At 31.4% G+C, this 17053-nt stretch overlaps 1 protein-coding gene across 1 annotated transcript; it reads left to right on the forward strand.

Moving 5' to 3' along the window:
- Window positions 1-3321: 3321 nt before the first annotated feature.
- On the forward strand, window positions 3322-16100 carry TRIADDRAFT_61488 (uncharacterized protein; the record flags this gene model as incomplete). The annotated part of the gene is made up of 19 exons (XM_002117393.1): window positions 3322-3670; window positions 7099-7368; window positions 8243-8365; window positions 8476-8630; window positions 8808-9262; window positions 9478-9787; window positions 10418-10599; window positions 10827-10959; window positions 11068-11196; window positions 11624-11749; window positions 11899-12024; window positions 12443-12703; window positions 12852-13118; window positions 13795-13929; window positions 14066-14203; window positions 14295-14414; window positions 14539-14664; window positions 15230-15352; window positions 15720-16100. 19 exons carry the CDS (start codon window positions 3322-3324, stop codon window positions 16098-16100), a joined length of 3909 nt encoding a protein of 1302 aa, XP_002117429.1.
- Window positions 16101-17053: the final 953 nt, after the last annotated feature.

The raw sequence follows: 17053 nt of genomic DNA on the forward strand, positions 1-17053 counted from the left end.
CTAAGATTATTCAACCATGATCAGCAACATGCAGCGTTGTATAACATAAATCAGTTCGTCTCGCATGGGATTATCATCGGGGCTGTATGCTAATCTTTCTGTTCTTGCACGGTTATTAGGGCTTACCGTAGCAACACCGAGACCTGATCAATTCATTAAACTACATTTATTTACGGTAACGTATCTTCCCAAATGCTAATCTTTCTCTTCTTGCACGGTTGTTAGGGCTTACCGTAGCAATACCGAGACATGATGATCAATTCATTAAACTACATTTATTTACCGTAACGTATCTTCCCAAATGCTAAGATAGCTAATTGGACGAATTAAAATTTACGATTTTGCCGATTTATTGGCTTATACTTGCGCCGGCTAAGTGCGAGTTATAGCTACAACGCCATGGATATATGTACCCGTATAGTAGTTTGATTAGTGGTTTGTCTAGTTAAAACTTAAATTATTCGTAACGATTATCAAGGAATAACAGAACCCGGGAATGGAATCCGGAAATCGGATACAGTATAATACCAGATCAGCTTAACACTATTTCAGTAATAAATAATTTAATCATCTCCTTAACCAAGTCAAAGTCTATCTTTTGAAAATTTTCGATACAAAGTTATGATTAACCCTTTGTTTCATGCAGCTCGAATGATATACGACATTTATAATTGGGAATTCCTAAGCAGTATTGTTCGATTATAGTGTTGCTATGCAGAGTATTAAATAGTGAAACCCTTATTTCCGTTGAGCAATCAATCATTGAATAGTAGTTCACGTTTTTGAAGAATTCACGAAAAATTTGAAGTACAGAAATTATTTCGTTGTATTAAAATTAATAACTAATAAATGGATCGTATGACAATCACTTCAAAATAGAAATACCTTAACATAGAATTTCACATTAAAATTGATTACATTCCAGGTGCTCGTTGAATAATTTTTATGAGCTATAAAAGCATGCTAGAAGTAAGCATTTTATATTATATTTGATCAGGGGTAATTTTATAATTTATTAACTTACTTGGAAGAAAGGACTGGGTAAAATATCCGATGGCATTGCAATTAAATTTATTCTAGATCGTACAATTACAATCAGACAAGCAGCTTGTATCTATTCTCATGGATTGAAATCGTATTGAAGATAAACAACTAATATCATAGGTTAAAAATTATTCTCCACATAAAGATCCGATGGAAGGCAAATTACACTGTAGGGATTCATGTTACCTATTTCCTAATTCTATGATTTAAGACCACAAAGAGGTGTTTTAAGTCAAGTTAATATTCGATTCAGGCTGGTATAGTCTGTATAATTATTATAATAGAAATATCTTCAATTAATTCAGATCGCTGTTTACGATCCAATGACTTCAGTGTCATACCATTTATTAAAAAGCGATAGGAATACAAACACACAATCATGTTTGAATTGATTTCTAAATCATATAATCAATTACAGCTAATTACTCAAGTAAACTTAGGCTATTTTGGGAGTAATGACTGTAGGATTTTGTAACGATAACATTTTAGAATGATAAATATCGATAGGAAAGAAAAATATACGGAAGGAAGTTGTCAAACAGCTGTGTGATGAGTATCGAGAAATAAGATCAACATTGAATTTTTTTAGTTTTGATATTCTGAATCAAATCGATAGGCAAAGTATACAATATGATACGAAGGGTGTCTAATCGAATGGATATTGAAAAACAAATTATTTAAATGGAAGAGAGATGATCTGATTAAAAGTGATTATCCCGATAGAATTACTAGGAAAGATTGTCCATTCAATGTAAATAAAAGAACAAGAGTCGCAATTTTTGATTTTGCATTTATCCAACGTCAGCCTATAGAAATGGATTGAAATCACGTCGCCATTGGCCTATTGCAAGTTACTCTATTCTATCCAAACGTATTGAAAAAGGGAAAGAACTGTATTGAGAAGACATCAAAATGAAAATTTAAAATAACGAAGAAAAGAGAGATCCAACAAGGGAGATATTATACAGTAACTTGTATCCACTTACGGCAATAAGTCGATATTGTCCAAAAGTGTTTTACTCTTTTCACCAATCCTCTCTCAGCCCTCTAATCAATTATTTAATATCATTAACATGATAAATAAAGTTAGACAATAGGATCAACTAGATAATGGCGACCGTTACTTTTGTTAATAAATTCTTCTATAACAATGTTACAGATAGTACTAGCCGTTAATTGAATTGTATAGCGTCTATTTTCTAATCTCCTCCTCCTAAATCAATCCTTCCTATTCGCCTTCCATGTTATCGTCATAATAGACTTGCAATTAAACAATCGTACAGTTATAATTTTAAAAAATATTTTGCCAGTGTCTCCTACCTGTACAAGGGTAATCTATTTTTAACAATATTCATTTATTCGCTTTATGGTCTAATGGTAGTAGGTCTTGAGTGATGTTGAGTAATTCTCCATAGTCAGACGAGTATTATCGTGAAATTCGTCGTAGAATATTGCAAATCGATTAAACTCTAATATTGTTATACCAATTATTTTAAAAGTAGATTGGAAAGTGTCTCTAACTGGTACAACATCAATCTATGTTGAATATTTTTCAATCCGTTCTATATCTGATAGTCATTGACACATCTTGGAGAATCCTCCTTAACTACTTTATAAAGATTAGGATTATCGCCTAGCGATTAGGTGGTATACAATACGACCAATCCAATTGGTTCATCATCATTATAAGGAGAGCTTTATCAGACATTTGGAAAATAGTCTTAACTAAGATCAGGCCAATTCATTTTGAATATTTTCCAATTGATTTCAAGATCGTTATAGTCTGTCTTGAATCTAGTGTCGAAAAGTAATTGTGAATTTCCCATTTCAAGTGTACGATTATCTTCAAGATAGATAGAAATTAAGCTGGTTGACCACTCTTTGAAAAAAATAAGCGGAAGAAAAATTGACAATCCATAATCGAATCATTGAATTTACAATTTTGTATTATTGCTAGCAATCGATAGAAAAGATAAAGCATTGAAGATTTGACTGAAAACTTGGTCTTTTGTATGAGTGTCAAGAATTGAATTTCCGTTGCTATAAAATTTTAATAATGTTACTGCAAACTTAATTTAATTATTCATTCCCCACAATCGAATTTCACATACCTTTATAGTGGGCATCAACTTGATGATATCCAACAAGATTTTAAGCTGTTTTAATGGTATCACGGAAAGATTGATTGCGATTACTTAAAAGTCTTAGGATAGAATTCACCCTTCTCCTTTTTATCTACTTTGATAAAATTTTAATCGATGTTAAAACAATTAAGTTATGGATGAACTACAACGTAAGGCAATCATTGATCATTGGGATCGATTAGTAGAAGAATTACCTGGTCAGGATATGATTGATTATTTAGTTGCAGATCGAATCATCGACCATGAAGAAGCCATTAACATCGATATCTTACCAAACGAAAAAGAGAGAAATATTGAATTAATACAACACCTTTTAGCTTCAAGATCAATTCATACATATCCGTTATTTGTTAAAGCATTGAAATCCATTAATGATGTATCATCAAAGTCGTTGCTTGAATTGATTGAAGATCGCCATCATCGGTTACAGCAGAAAAAAGAATTGGAATTAAGTAAAAGATCGATGGATCATTTAATTCAAGGTAAGAAGCAATTTTTTATTTAATTTTTTTCTCATTTTTACCAACACTCCTTACAAGACTGATCCAAGTGCTAGATGTTGACTTTGATTCATAGAATATATGATATTGATTGAATATAAATGGACGATAAAGTCGAAATTTATGAGACGAAGATTAAGAACAATGTACAGTAACTAATTCGATAAACATGATAGGATAAAAAATAGTATTTGTTATCACTTTCCAGTCTATTCATTATCCTCACTCGTACTTTTATTCTTAAAACTGGATCTTCGAAGGTAATTACTTACTAAGAGAATTTTTGTTTGCGCTAATTTTTATTTTAATTGGGCTATATCATGGTGGTAAGAAGGTCAATGTTATGCTTTGGGGTCCTTGTGAGATGTATTGAATCATGTTGCACTGGTATCTGAAGGTTTTATTATCCTTGGACACCCTTTCAATTTACTTTAAATTACTCTATTTTTAAAAGACAGCTTCTTTTCCTTTCTCCTACTACTCTATCTCACAGTACCATCTATAAAGGGTTCTTTGACTATCACTAACATTATTTCAGTGTATAAACGTTCTTTCCACCATAATTATAGAAATCAATAGTCACGTTATTAAGGAAAATTGTAAGAATAACATTTTACTATTACAATCTTGCTTCCTTTTCTTGCAAGTATAGGTTGATATTTCCGATCTTTAATCTATTTAAATTAAATTTTTGACAACTTCTATAGACTTGATGTGTGTGACGTAATGCTATAATAGAGGCTTTCAATCGATACATTTTTAGACATGTATATTTTAACTGTTTGGATATTACATCACTAATTATTCGATCTGACATTAACTTGAACTTATTCAAACTCTTTATAGGTACTGTGATTCCGTTTAGTAATTTTCTAGCTAGTTTATTTGTGATAAAGTGTTACAAAAATAGTGTAGATTTCTGAAAAATTTTCACCATAATATATAATTTGGTTTGTATACCTAGGGTTATGTACTTGCAGCTTAATTATCTAACAGCCTATAACACTTAGAATATTGGCAATCTAACTATTCTAGCATAGTCTCCTTACGCTAATCTTAAAGTATATTAAGGCAGCACTACATTTTTATAGGATCTACTGTAATCTGCTTCTGGTATAGATTAATTCATTTCGTTTTCATCTGGAACGCTTCTAACTTATCAATACAAAGTATATATTACTAACTAAAAAGACAATCAAAAATTTCGTTATTCTTTCACCATTTCTGCAATCGTCAGTCAATCACAATTCTTGATTTACAGTACAACAGTAATAGCGACAGAGTTGCGGATAAAAGGGCGGAAGGAATCTTTAACAGCAATCGCTTAAAAACTTTAATTTTTCAACGTGCACTCTCATGTAGTTTAATAGTTACAGATTGCGTGAGAAATTTTAATGTCTCCCGGTAGTAAAAATACATTTCAGCATCGAGTAGGCTGTAATAGCACCATATAATTTATTATTAAGAAAATTAAATTGTAGAGAGAACTACTGTACGTCCAGTAAGAAATTGGACGAACGAACCTAACTGCAATGTCAGTTCTAGTAAATATCATGCTATTCAAATTCGGTAGTCTTGTACCGCCTTGATTTTATTCCCTAATCGTTTGATAGATTTATTGATTATCTTGGAGAAGTTCAAGATATAATATTTGCATTGGGCTTTTTCTACACATTCTAACTACTATATTATTCCATAATCTTGGGCATGGAAGAGAAATTTCAAACAAAGTTAGACAATGGTAATAACATATCTGCAGTCAGACATGAAAAAAAGTAAAAATCAATCGCTAGATTGAAAGGTGTCATGCACTTGTAATAATTATATCCTATGGTTCATTCTTGTCTTAATAGGATAGAATTTAATTCCATATAACAGTATTATAAGACGATTCAAACTGAATCGCTGTGTTGATTGGCATTAATGAAGGCAATACGCCTTAACTCACTTACTCGCACATACTGTGCTATAATGGTGGGATAAATGCGTAGATATCTAACCTTATAGAAAGGTTTATAAAACAGAATCATATGATGACTTAAATTGAATGGCTATACTTATCGGTATTAATGCAGGCTATATGCCTCAACTTAACCATATACTGTATTGCAATAGTGATATAAATACGTAGATATCTAACCTTATGGATATTTTCATCATAGGATGACTTAAATTGAATGGGCATATTGACCGCCATTAATGCAAGCTACACATCTTAACTTACTCATATACTGTGTTATAATGAATTTACTTTATACCTTACTATCCTGTTTTGCAGTACCTTCTTCGGATAAAACTGACCCAGGGGATGAATTGAACTCATTGAAATATTTACATTAGCTTATTCTCACCTTTATACCCAGTCACACTGTTTTTTGTACCTTATTTTCGAAATAGCGGTGCTAAGCAATGAGATATTCGAACTCATTTTACTATTTGAAATTGATTTATTATCACCTTCACATCCAGCAATCCTGTTTTTATAGCACCTTAATTCCGATAAATCTATGTAATACAGTAAGATAAACGCACTTCACCATTTGAAATTGGTTTAATAATTACTACCTTTATGTCTAGCTAGCTTATAGTTATAGTCACTTGTTTTATATAGCATTGGACTAAGTAATGGTTAAACTCGCTTCTCTATTTGAAATTGGTTTACTATCACCTTCATATCCAACAATCCTATTTTAGAGCACCTTCATTTCGATAAAGCTGTGCCATGCAATGAGCTAAACTCACCTCATCATTTGAAATTAGTTTATTGTCACCTTTACATGCAGGTAGCCTGTGTTTACGTGTACAGCACCCTAGTTTATATAAAAATTGTGCTAAGCAATGAGTTGTTTGAGCTCTTTTTATTATTTGAAATTGGTTTATTATCACCTTTAGGTCTAGCTAGCCTACATTTTATGGTGTATTATTTTTACGTATATAAATTGTACTGAGCAATGAGTCAAACATTTTTAGCTATTTAAAATCAGTTTATTATCACCTTTACGTCTAGCTACTCTGTTTTTATAGCACTTTAATTTCGATAAAGCTGTGCTAAGCAACGAACTGAACTCGCTTTACTATTTAAAATTGGTTCATTATCACCTTTATGTCCAGCTAGCCTGTATTCATAGCGTTTTAATTTCGATAAAGTTGTACTACGTAAGGAGCTAAACTTATTATAACATTTGAAACTGGTTATGATCACATTTAATTCTAGCTAGCCTATATTTATAGCATCTTATTTTCGATGAAATCTTACTTAGCAATGAGCTAAACTCATTTATTATTGAAATTGGTTTTATTGTCTTCTATAACTCTCGACTTATTACACATTTATGCGATATTGCAAGTTCTATTAATAATTATAAGCGTTGACTAATATTGCCAATTTATATCGTATTAATGTATTGTAGATAGATTAACTGATGGATACTTTGGGTCTATTTTATTAGCTCCTAGTCTAGATAGTGACGATCTTCCTGAATTACCATCTCATCCAGTAGTTCGTGAGAAATTAGCAAAAGATTTAGTAAAAGCTTTGTTTAGTTTAAGAGACAAGAATGGTTGGATTGTGATTCGTGGCTCAGAGGGTTCTGGCAAGACTGTTGTCGCTAATCTAGCCGTAAGAGATGAAAGAACCATAACAGATAACTTCCCAGCAGGGTTTATTTGGTTTAAAATAGGTAATTTTTCATTTTTTCATAGATATAGTGTATTAGTTCTCGTTTTATGTCAAATAGAGGTATTTATAGCTCATGGTCAATATTCATGCGTATCTAATTATTTTAAATCAAATAGATACTGTACTTGTAGAAATTCTGACATAAAGCCAAAGTTATTCGATTATCTTAATTTGCATCATTTCTCGATTAATTATTTCAAGCAGTTTGAGATTTGAAATATCAGCTTGTGCTGTCCATATATTTGTCTATGACTAAAGTATGTATAACCCTGGCGGAGTGTCCATAATCTAACTGATTGAGTCAAGGCTAACTTACAACTACTTCAAGTCTAAGAATTGATTAATATCTAGTGCATGCTTTGTTGATATACTATTAATTAATTAATTATTTGGCATAATTTAATATTTAATCAGCTTGTGTCGTTGGCGTATTCGTCTACACTGAAGTTTATACGAGCTCTTGTGAAGTGCTTAGGACTTACGTGATTTGAGTTAGTCTATTACTGTAAGCCTACTGATTGATCTGGTGTATAATTTGTTCGTAAAACGATTATTTATTCCATCAGTTTATACTATTGACGTGTATCAATGAAGTGTGTAGAAGCTCTTGTAAAGAATTTATGATTTAATTGATTGAGCTAATACATAACTACTGCAAGCCAAAGGATTTATTAATATGTAGCATATTACTATTCACAGCAATTAGATGTTTTTGAGATCAGTTGACAGAAATAAACATCATAAATATTTTATACAGATTGTCGGTATTATAATCGTCAACAATATTCTGTGTTGCCAATATACAAGAGCCTTCTATTCCTTGACTATAGTAGCAGTAAGAAATGGATCTAAAGATTAAAACTTTTTCTTTCCAGGCTGTACAGATATTAATGAACTCTTAATCAAGGTACAAGAATTTTATTTGATACTCAATCATAATGAAAAACCTCCACCTAGTACTATTGAAACCGTAATTGAAAGTATACGACTATTAATTGGTAAGTAGACAGTATTGATTGATCGATAAGCTACATATCCTATTGCATGTTCGGAATTAAGCACGTTATACTAATCTATTTTTTGCCATGTTTTAATTCTCTGACCCTAGCTGATCAATATTATGGCATGTTACTTATATTGGATGATGTGCGCGACGGAAAAATATTAGAATACTTCGATTTGCCCTGTACGAAATTAGTAACAACAAGAGTATCTGCAATATCATTTCAAACGACTAACTATCGCATCAATTTGAGCACAGAGGTAATTTTTAAATCGACTAGAATGATAATGTAAAGTATTAGTATTGCCAAGATAACCTTAAAGATGCAAATAAAACGTCACTTTATTTTTAACTCGCTCATAAAAATTACTTGTACGCATGAATTTCTGATCCCCAATATTCATCAAACGTATACACATGTACTCCAATATCTACAGGATGGATATACAAATTCTGAGGCCGAGAAAGCATTTAGTGCTTGGTTTGAAAATGATTTGACCTCTATTACTAGTGATGCAAGCAGTATTACTGAAGAACTGAAATGTGCTCCTATGGCAATAGCATTAATTGGTGGCAACATCTTGCATGATGATATTCAATTTCAAAATCAGTTTAAAATGAACGGAAGCTCTCTTGAAAATGGTTATGCAACGAAATCAGTAAAATCCGCTAAAGTCGAAAAAATAAAATTTGCGTTAGGCAAAGCATTCGATACCGTCGACGTTGAGTTAGCTAGTAAATTACGGCAATTGGTTACTTTTCAAAAATGTCCAAAGATTCCATTAAATCCATTAAATGTTTTATGGCAACTTAACGATGGACAAGTAGAAAATATTATGAATCAATTAGCTAAGCAAAGTTTAGTTTTAATTACAAAAAAACGACGAGATAAGTAAGTAAAAATTCAATTAATTCAAAGGCTAATCCTATAATCAGCGATACCCGTATTCAGTTGGACTAGTTTGTTATTTTACTTTTGGGTGTAGGAATAAAATGAAGAAATTTTCAATTTTCGACCATACAAATGAATGATTTAATATCCTTGATTAGTCTTTTGAGGTTCGAATTGTAACTGACTATCTTTAACCTTTTTATTTCTACTTTTAGTCAATTACCAATCTATGAATTACATGATATAGTCATGAACTATCTAGTCGAAAAATCAACAAACTTAATGGAAATGCATCAGTCTCTGATTCGCCAGTATGAGGATAAATTCAATGGCGATTGGTTAGCTATCATGGACGATGAGTATATGCGCGATCATTTCATCTATCATCTACTACAAGCTAAAGAATATGATAAAGTCATGTCGATTTTAACCAATTTAGAATGTTTGGAAGTAAAGTTACGAGCTACATTAATATCTAGGGTATTGAACGACTTCCTTCAATGTCGTTCGATATTAAGCAAAGAGGTAAAGATCTGCTTCAGTTTTTTATTAGACTGCAGTATTCTATGTTTTGACCACTATTCGTCTTGCTACGAGTACGCGTATATTACTTGTTCTGATAGTATAACATTTTCAAGAGTTATTGAACCGAACGATTTAGGCTTTAATGAAAGTTTAAATCTGAATCAGTTAAATAGTTATATTTAGGAACTTTATAAATTGGCATTTTATAATTTTATCACTATATGATATTCATACTGCTGATAGAAATGGTATTCCATAGTACTTTACTGTAGATATTTATGAATACTGATCTTTCGCCTTATAACAGGAATTAAAGATTTAAAGTTAGATCCTTATAAAAGTGATATTCTAGTAATTCAGATCTCTTATTCTGTGTAGAAAGTTTATAAGTCTAAACTTGTCATCATCCTGGACACATGGCTAATTATGTATAGCAGTAAATTTAAAAACTATGATTGCGTACGATTATAGCTACTAAACTGCAGTTCTGTCATGAAATCCTTCTACGCTAACAAAGTTATAAATAGCATTAGGTGTACTTGCTCTATTAATTATAAAATGAAGTTGAAATAGTGGTTTAAATTCATGAATTTTAACCTTTTTTGCTTGTAATTATTTATATTGGTCTAGAACTGGGAAGCGATCAGTCAATATTACCAATTTGTTATTTGTAACGGTAACATCTACAATATTAATCCTCAGCAAAGTATTATTCAAATGGCCTTGAGTAAGCTTGGCTGGCCTGATATTTACGATAAAGCGGAAAAATTGGCAAAGAGATATTGCCAGGAATCACTATATTTTAAATGGAGGTAAGATGTTATCAAAACCGCCATTAGACAAACTGTTCGTCGTCAATTCTAACAGCTATAGCCTATTTCAAACCACCTGAGTTAACTTGTGGCAATAGCAAGATTAAAAATCAGCAGCAATCCATCATCCTATTACTTTGATCATTTGTCGTAAATTGCTTATTAATTGGTCCAAGCTGAGCTTTAAAGTTAATACTACAACTTTTTCTCTATTTTTTAATCGATAGCAACAATCATCAATACGATGTTACCGATCAATCCATTTCATCTACGGAAATCCATAACGATCGAATAACATGTTGCAGATTTTCACATGATGGCAGCAAAATTGTATCATGTTGTGATGGAGGCGAAATTAAGGTTTGATAGTGTCCTATTCTCAATTTATTTATACAAATTTTAATCGATTCAGTGACAATTATCCTGCGTAGAACTTTAAATTTAACTAGAGTTCTTCCATCTCATAAGGTCTGGGATAGTTTATCCTCCGCTGTATTAATTTCCATTAACTGTGGCCACAGTGATCGAATAACCCACTGTTGCTTTTCACCTAATGATAAACTCATTGCCACATCATCGTGGGATCACTCTGTAAAGGTAAATTGTTTATAATACTATAATTATTTTAAATAAGCGAACTAATGTTTAAGATTTCGTAATGAATAATACTGATGCTGTGAGAGAAAATAAATTCACTTACCGGAATTATTTACTCTGATACATTCCTATCATAGTCTATTATAACTAATTACTATCAACAAGAATGTTGTTTTGATCATAATCATCAGAATGTTCAGAGCACTATCATTAATCATTTTCTCCGATGGCCTTATCATGGCCTGCAACGTAATTTTGTATCTAGATCGTTTTAATGATCATAGCATTTGATCGATTTCCCTAATAGCTTTATTGTAAATTATTATGGCATCATGTTATCTAGATCATCAAAATAGCATTTTATTCATGAATTCCTTCGATGGTCATTTAAACCTAGAATATAAACTTATAAAACTATTTATTGCAGATTTGGGATGTCTATACCGGGAAAATTGTATTTAAATATGAGAGCCATTTATTTGCTGTTAATTGGTGTGAATTTTCCATGGACGGCGAAAAAATAGTTTCCTGTTCCGCTGACAAATTAATTAAGGTTGATATAATTGAGTGTATCATTTTAGAGTTTGCTTATATATTATTTTTATCAAACGCAACATGATTTTGCGTAAAGATGAATGTAAACATAAGAAACCATTTGCCTATTTTCTGATATTTATCGGTACCCTTTATGATTTGGTTTAGATATGGGATAGCAGAACCGGTAAAGATCTTGTCATTTGTCGTGGCCACAGCGGTGGAGTTTTACAATGCCGTTTTTCCAAAGATGACAGAAAAGTCGTTTCTTGTTCATCTGACGAATCTTTAAAGGTAGAATTGTACTATAATGCTGCTTGTTTTGTGTAAACTTATCGCTATGCTAAATCCTGTTGATAACATAGTGAGTTAACAGCGAAAGGATATACGGTTTAATATTAACAGAAACACCATGTAATACTGTAGATTAGTTGACGGAATTTCATAGGGATAACTCCGATATACTCTCAGGCTTCCTAACATGGATGGCTAAAGTATCGTTCTGTGTTATGAACCCTTAGAAATGATGATACAAATAGTAGAATTTGAGAGTATTCAGCAATTCCATCATGATATTTTTAGATCTCATAACATTTGGCTTTAGCACGGTGTATTTAAATTATTAGAATGATAACTGTCTAATCGTCGCAGCAGTAGAAAAATAGTCCCTAAGAACATTAATCGCTCTCTTTGGTTTCTATTCTACCATAAGATGTGGGATACCAGCAATGGCAAACTAATTTTCTCATGTCGTTGCCCTCATCGGGTTTCCGCCTGCTCATTTTTCGATGATTGCAATAAATTAATGTGCATCTGTCGAAACACAGTATGCATGTGGAATGCTCATAATGGATCATCACTAGGCCAATTTTATTGCTCGGGAGAAATTACAGCGTCCGCCGTTAGCTTAGACAGTAAATTTTTTGCTCTGTGCGTTTACAATGTCTTCAAGAAGAAAGATATTTCTTTACAAGTAAGGAGTAACTTATGTACTAAACTATTGCAGCTAGTTGCATTAAATCAGCTGTGGTAACCAATCATTTCGATTAGAACCAGTAGTAATTGGAATAAAACTACTAATATTTACCAAGAGTTGTACTTTCATCCGTTCTTTCTCCTAGGTATGGGATAATAAAAAGAAAAAATTAATATCTATCTACTACGGACACTCGAATAATATTTATAGTGTTCAATTTTCGCCAAATGATCAAACTATTGTTACTGCTTCCTATGATAAGACCATTAAGATATGGCACCGTAATAAGAAAAAATTAAATCGCGCCGTTCAAGTTAAGAATAATTTACCCAGTTTAGAGTTATACGAATGCAAATTTATCGAAAACTGCCTTGTAGTTTATGCGGTACATGACGAAAAAAATCGATTAAAGGTAGGTTATATGGTCCGGAGTATTTTGCTTGATTCGTAGGGAGATAATTATACCTCTTACCAAGATATCACCGATTCTGTTAAAAGGAAGTTAACAACTTTTACTTTACCATCATTGGATGAAATTTCTGTTATTCATTAATTGCTATACCTCAAGTACGGCCTGATCATTTCTATATAATTATCCACATGTAGAAATTACAATTTTCAATAATTTATTGAGTACTCGATGTTTGCATTGAATAACTACCAGACCAGTAATTAAAACATTTTGAAATTGCAACAGTACAATAATATTTATTTATCATTAACTTTTAATGTGTCGGCTTAAAAATGACAGCTAACCCTTAAGCAATCTTAAATTTAGTTTCCAATGCTTAAAATGATAGCGAATCTTCCTAAAATTATAGTTTAAATAACATTTTCCACTTCCTTTTGAAAAGTCTAAATTAGAAATTACAATAATATATTCATCTTTTCTTGATATATCCAGTTTAGCTAACTATTAGCTATTCAATATTTTTGATATTAAAACTTTCAATTTGAATTTCCCATGACTTAATGAATCTTTTACTAATTTGTCCATTAATTGCTAGCAATATTTTATCGTCGCACTACTGCGTTAGTAAGACCTATTGTCATTGCTTTTGAAATCTATTCCACTATCCTGCTTTTAGATGTATGCTGGAACCGACAAAGAGTTTAAATTAATCTCAAAGTATAGCACCTTTGGCCATAGAATTACCGCAATCTGTATATCAAATAACGGAAAGCAAGTTGCAATAGGTTTTAGTGAAGCTGGTGGAGTACAGGTAAGAGGAGATGTGAACCATTTTTAACTAAGAATTTTATACTTATACAGGTAAAATTGCCTATCTGCAGTCCTTTACTTAGCAAATTCATAACGTCTATTATAGATAAATATCTTAGCATTTTATTACTCTCTAGTTATTATCCGCCAACGACATCAAGAATTGCCTATGGCATGTTAAAGGAAACTTGTGCGAGATGACGTGTATTACGTTAATCAAATTTAGCAGCAATGATAACAATTTGATTGTTAAAGATGGCAACCGGCAATTATTTGTAAGTTGTATCATTTATCTTAGTTCTATGGATTGAACAGATTAGTTAGAAAGTCAACTTAAAACATCAAATTAATTTTGAAATGGGTTAGGTCTTAAGCTCGACCGGAGCTGTACTCTTTAAGAGTGGTAAAAATCATGGCGATATCACCGGTTGTGCAATATTTCCAACTGGCCAAAGAGTTCTTGGTTGCTATGACGAAAGTTTTAAAGTACGTTATCCTGTCATTCTATTTATTTTCTTCTTTAATTTTGCTGGAAAATAAGATTTTATAAAATGCCTTTCCTTCTAAACTAATTCGTAATATTTAATTGTTCTTAAATGAATTATTCTAGATTTGGCATTGCTATGACGTAAGCCAAGTTGTCACTGTTAGAGCGCATAACGATATTATTGCGCATTTCGATATCTCTTATGACGAAAATATGCTAGCAACTCTCTCCTTTGACAAGATAGTCAAGGTGAGTCGTCAAGTCTGCTAATATTCAAGCTAAATCATAAAACTGTAAAGTTTTTGCTAAAATATTGCAATATATCTACAGCACATTATATAGAAGAGTTCCAAGTTCAATCAAAACGCATGCAAATTATAATACTTTCTGCTAATTAAAAGTTTGCCAGTATAACTCCTACTGGACGATACTATATCTGCAAGATCAAGGATCAGAGCATAGAATTACATAGATTTTCACTGAAAGTATACAGAATTAACAAGTCTTATATAAAATATAAAATATTTAAGCTAAATCATAGGATGTTAAAGTTCATATTTAAACATGAATACTGTACCGGTACCAAAGGATTCTATTATCGCACTCTGAATCCACTGTATATAAGAGAGCTGAGTTAAAATGTTCATAAAAGCTTTTAGCCTTTATTAAATAAAAATATATTAAAAAAAATTATGCTATAACCTATCACATAGAGAAACTCAGTGCTGAAATATATCTAACACATAGTACCTGCTTAATGCTGTACAGTAATTATATGATTGAAACTTATCATTTTACGGCATATTGCTCATAGATTTGGGATTGCACCACTGGTTCACAATTGGCTTCCTTAGATCATTACTCTAGCGTTAATACTTGCAAATTTTCAATCAACTGCCAATTTTTGGCCACTTGCTGTGTTGATGGTTCAGTTAAGGTAACGATGACCTATAAATAAGTACGTTAATGTTCATACGATATTATTATTTATCCTAATTTTGAGTATGCAGAAACTTTAAAGGTATAACTTTATTCCAATACTTAGATTAGCTGCCTATACTGTATTGTGTGATTTGTCATTTTATGAATGTAAAGTAAAAGTTGACTGATTTTCATATCCTTTCTGTTTCGGATACAAATTAATAATACGAAAAGTAGAACTGTTATTAAAAATAATTCATATAGAGGAAATTTTAAGAGTTGAATGTTTTTAATGTTACGATGATAGCTTAACAGAACATTTAGCCATCAAATTGATGTAAGGTTGAAACTTTAAAATTGAAAAGGTCTTTCTTCTCAATTAGATGTGGAATGTTCGGTCTGGAAGATTGCGATACCGATTTCGCGGCCATACGACCCAAGTTTTAAATTGTTATTTCATGCAAGACGATAGAATTCTCTTAACTGTAGGTGATAGTTTAGCTTGGTGGCAAATTGAAGATGAAGAATTAATCCAACGCTTCCCATTATATGGTAATGCATCGATGGCTTATTACGCTGATGATATGAAATCATTAGCTACAACAGATGATAAAGGGTATTTTTATTTTCTATCTCAAATTGTACCTAAAAATGAAGCGCCACGACGGCTATCCTTCGATCGACGATTGTCATTCGACCGTCGAATATCATTTGACAGACGAATATCGTTTGATAAAAAAAAGGAATCATGTATAATTTGTTAGATTCTATATGTAAGACGTTAAGTGGCTGTCTTTTTTCGGATACTGTTCATATTTATAACTGTTACAACAGGTTTTATCCATGATAGTGATCAAATAAAAGCGGAAACATATTTTGGCTAGGTTAAAAGACTTTTATCGGTGTTATTAGAAACTTATTAATGTTAAGCACCGGTAACGTATAATCTATGTATATATTTTATATACTAATATATCCACAAAATTGATTGCATTTGAGAATATAAGGCTGAAATATCAATTTATAGTATTCGCGGGAAAAAATCTGGGATGTGTTAAAGTATATAATAGTCAATAATACATAGAGTTGTATACATGGAATTTCATTAATGATATTCAAGAAATTGATATGGTATCAATGTGTAAAAGCACAATAGATGTGTGATAATACTAAATGATTATAGAGATCGAGTGAAAGACTTCTAAAGATATTTAAAAATGTTTTTATCATGACTTTTAATTTTTTTAAAATCTTTCAAAAGAATGATACTCCTATATAACAGAAAATTAATAGGATATTTAAAGTGTCGGCAATTATAAACTTCATTTTGTTACAATTTCACAGTAAGCACAAACAACTTCAAGATTTTATATATTAAATGCTATTTTGATACTGCATAAAAAATAAAAATCAATTTAAGAATAACTGTGCATTAATTATCAAAGACACTGAGTCAAACATTGCATATGGGATATTTTAAAATATCATTCCATTTGCCCAGATCGTTCATGTAATATTATGATAGATGATTTTACCAACGTTACGAGGACCAATATAAATCCCTCGTATCAGATTATTAAGGCATTAGCCTTGATTTAATGCTCTGTCATACGCATTAAAGTAAATCTTTTGTTCTAAAGCTGTAAGATCATAAAATAGAATATAAAACATATTACATTATATGAGAAAACACTTGCTACAATTTCAGGATTATAAC

Source organism: Trichoplax adhaerens, genomic scaffold (assembly GCF_000150275.1).
Source record: "Trichoplax adhaerens TRIADscaffold_24 genomic scaffold, whole genome shotgun sequence".
Lineage (NCBI taxonomy): Eukaryota > Metazoa > Placozoa > Uniplacotomia > Trichoplacea > Trichoplacidae > Trichoplax > Trichoplax adhaerens.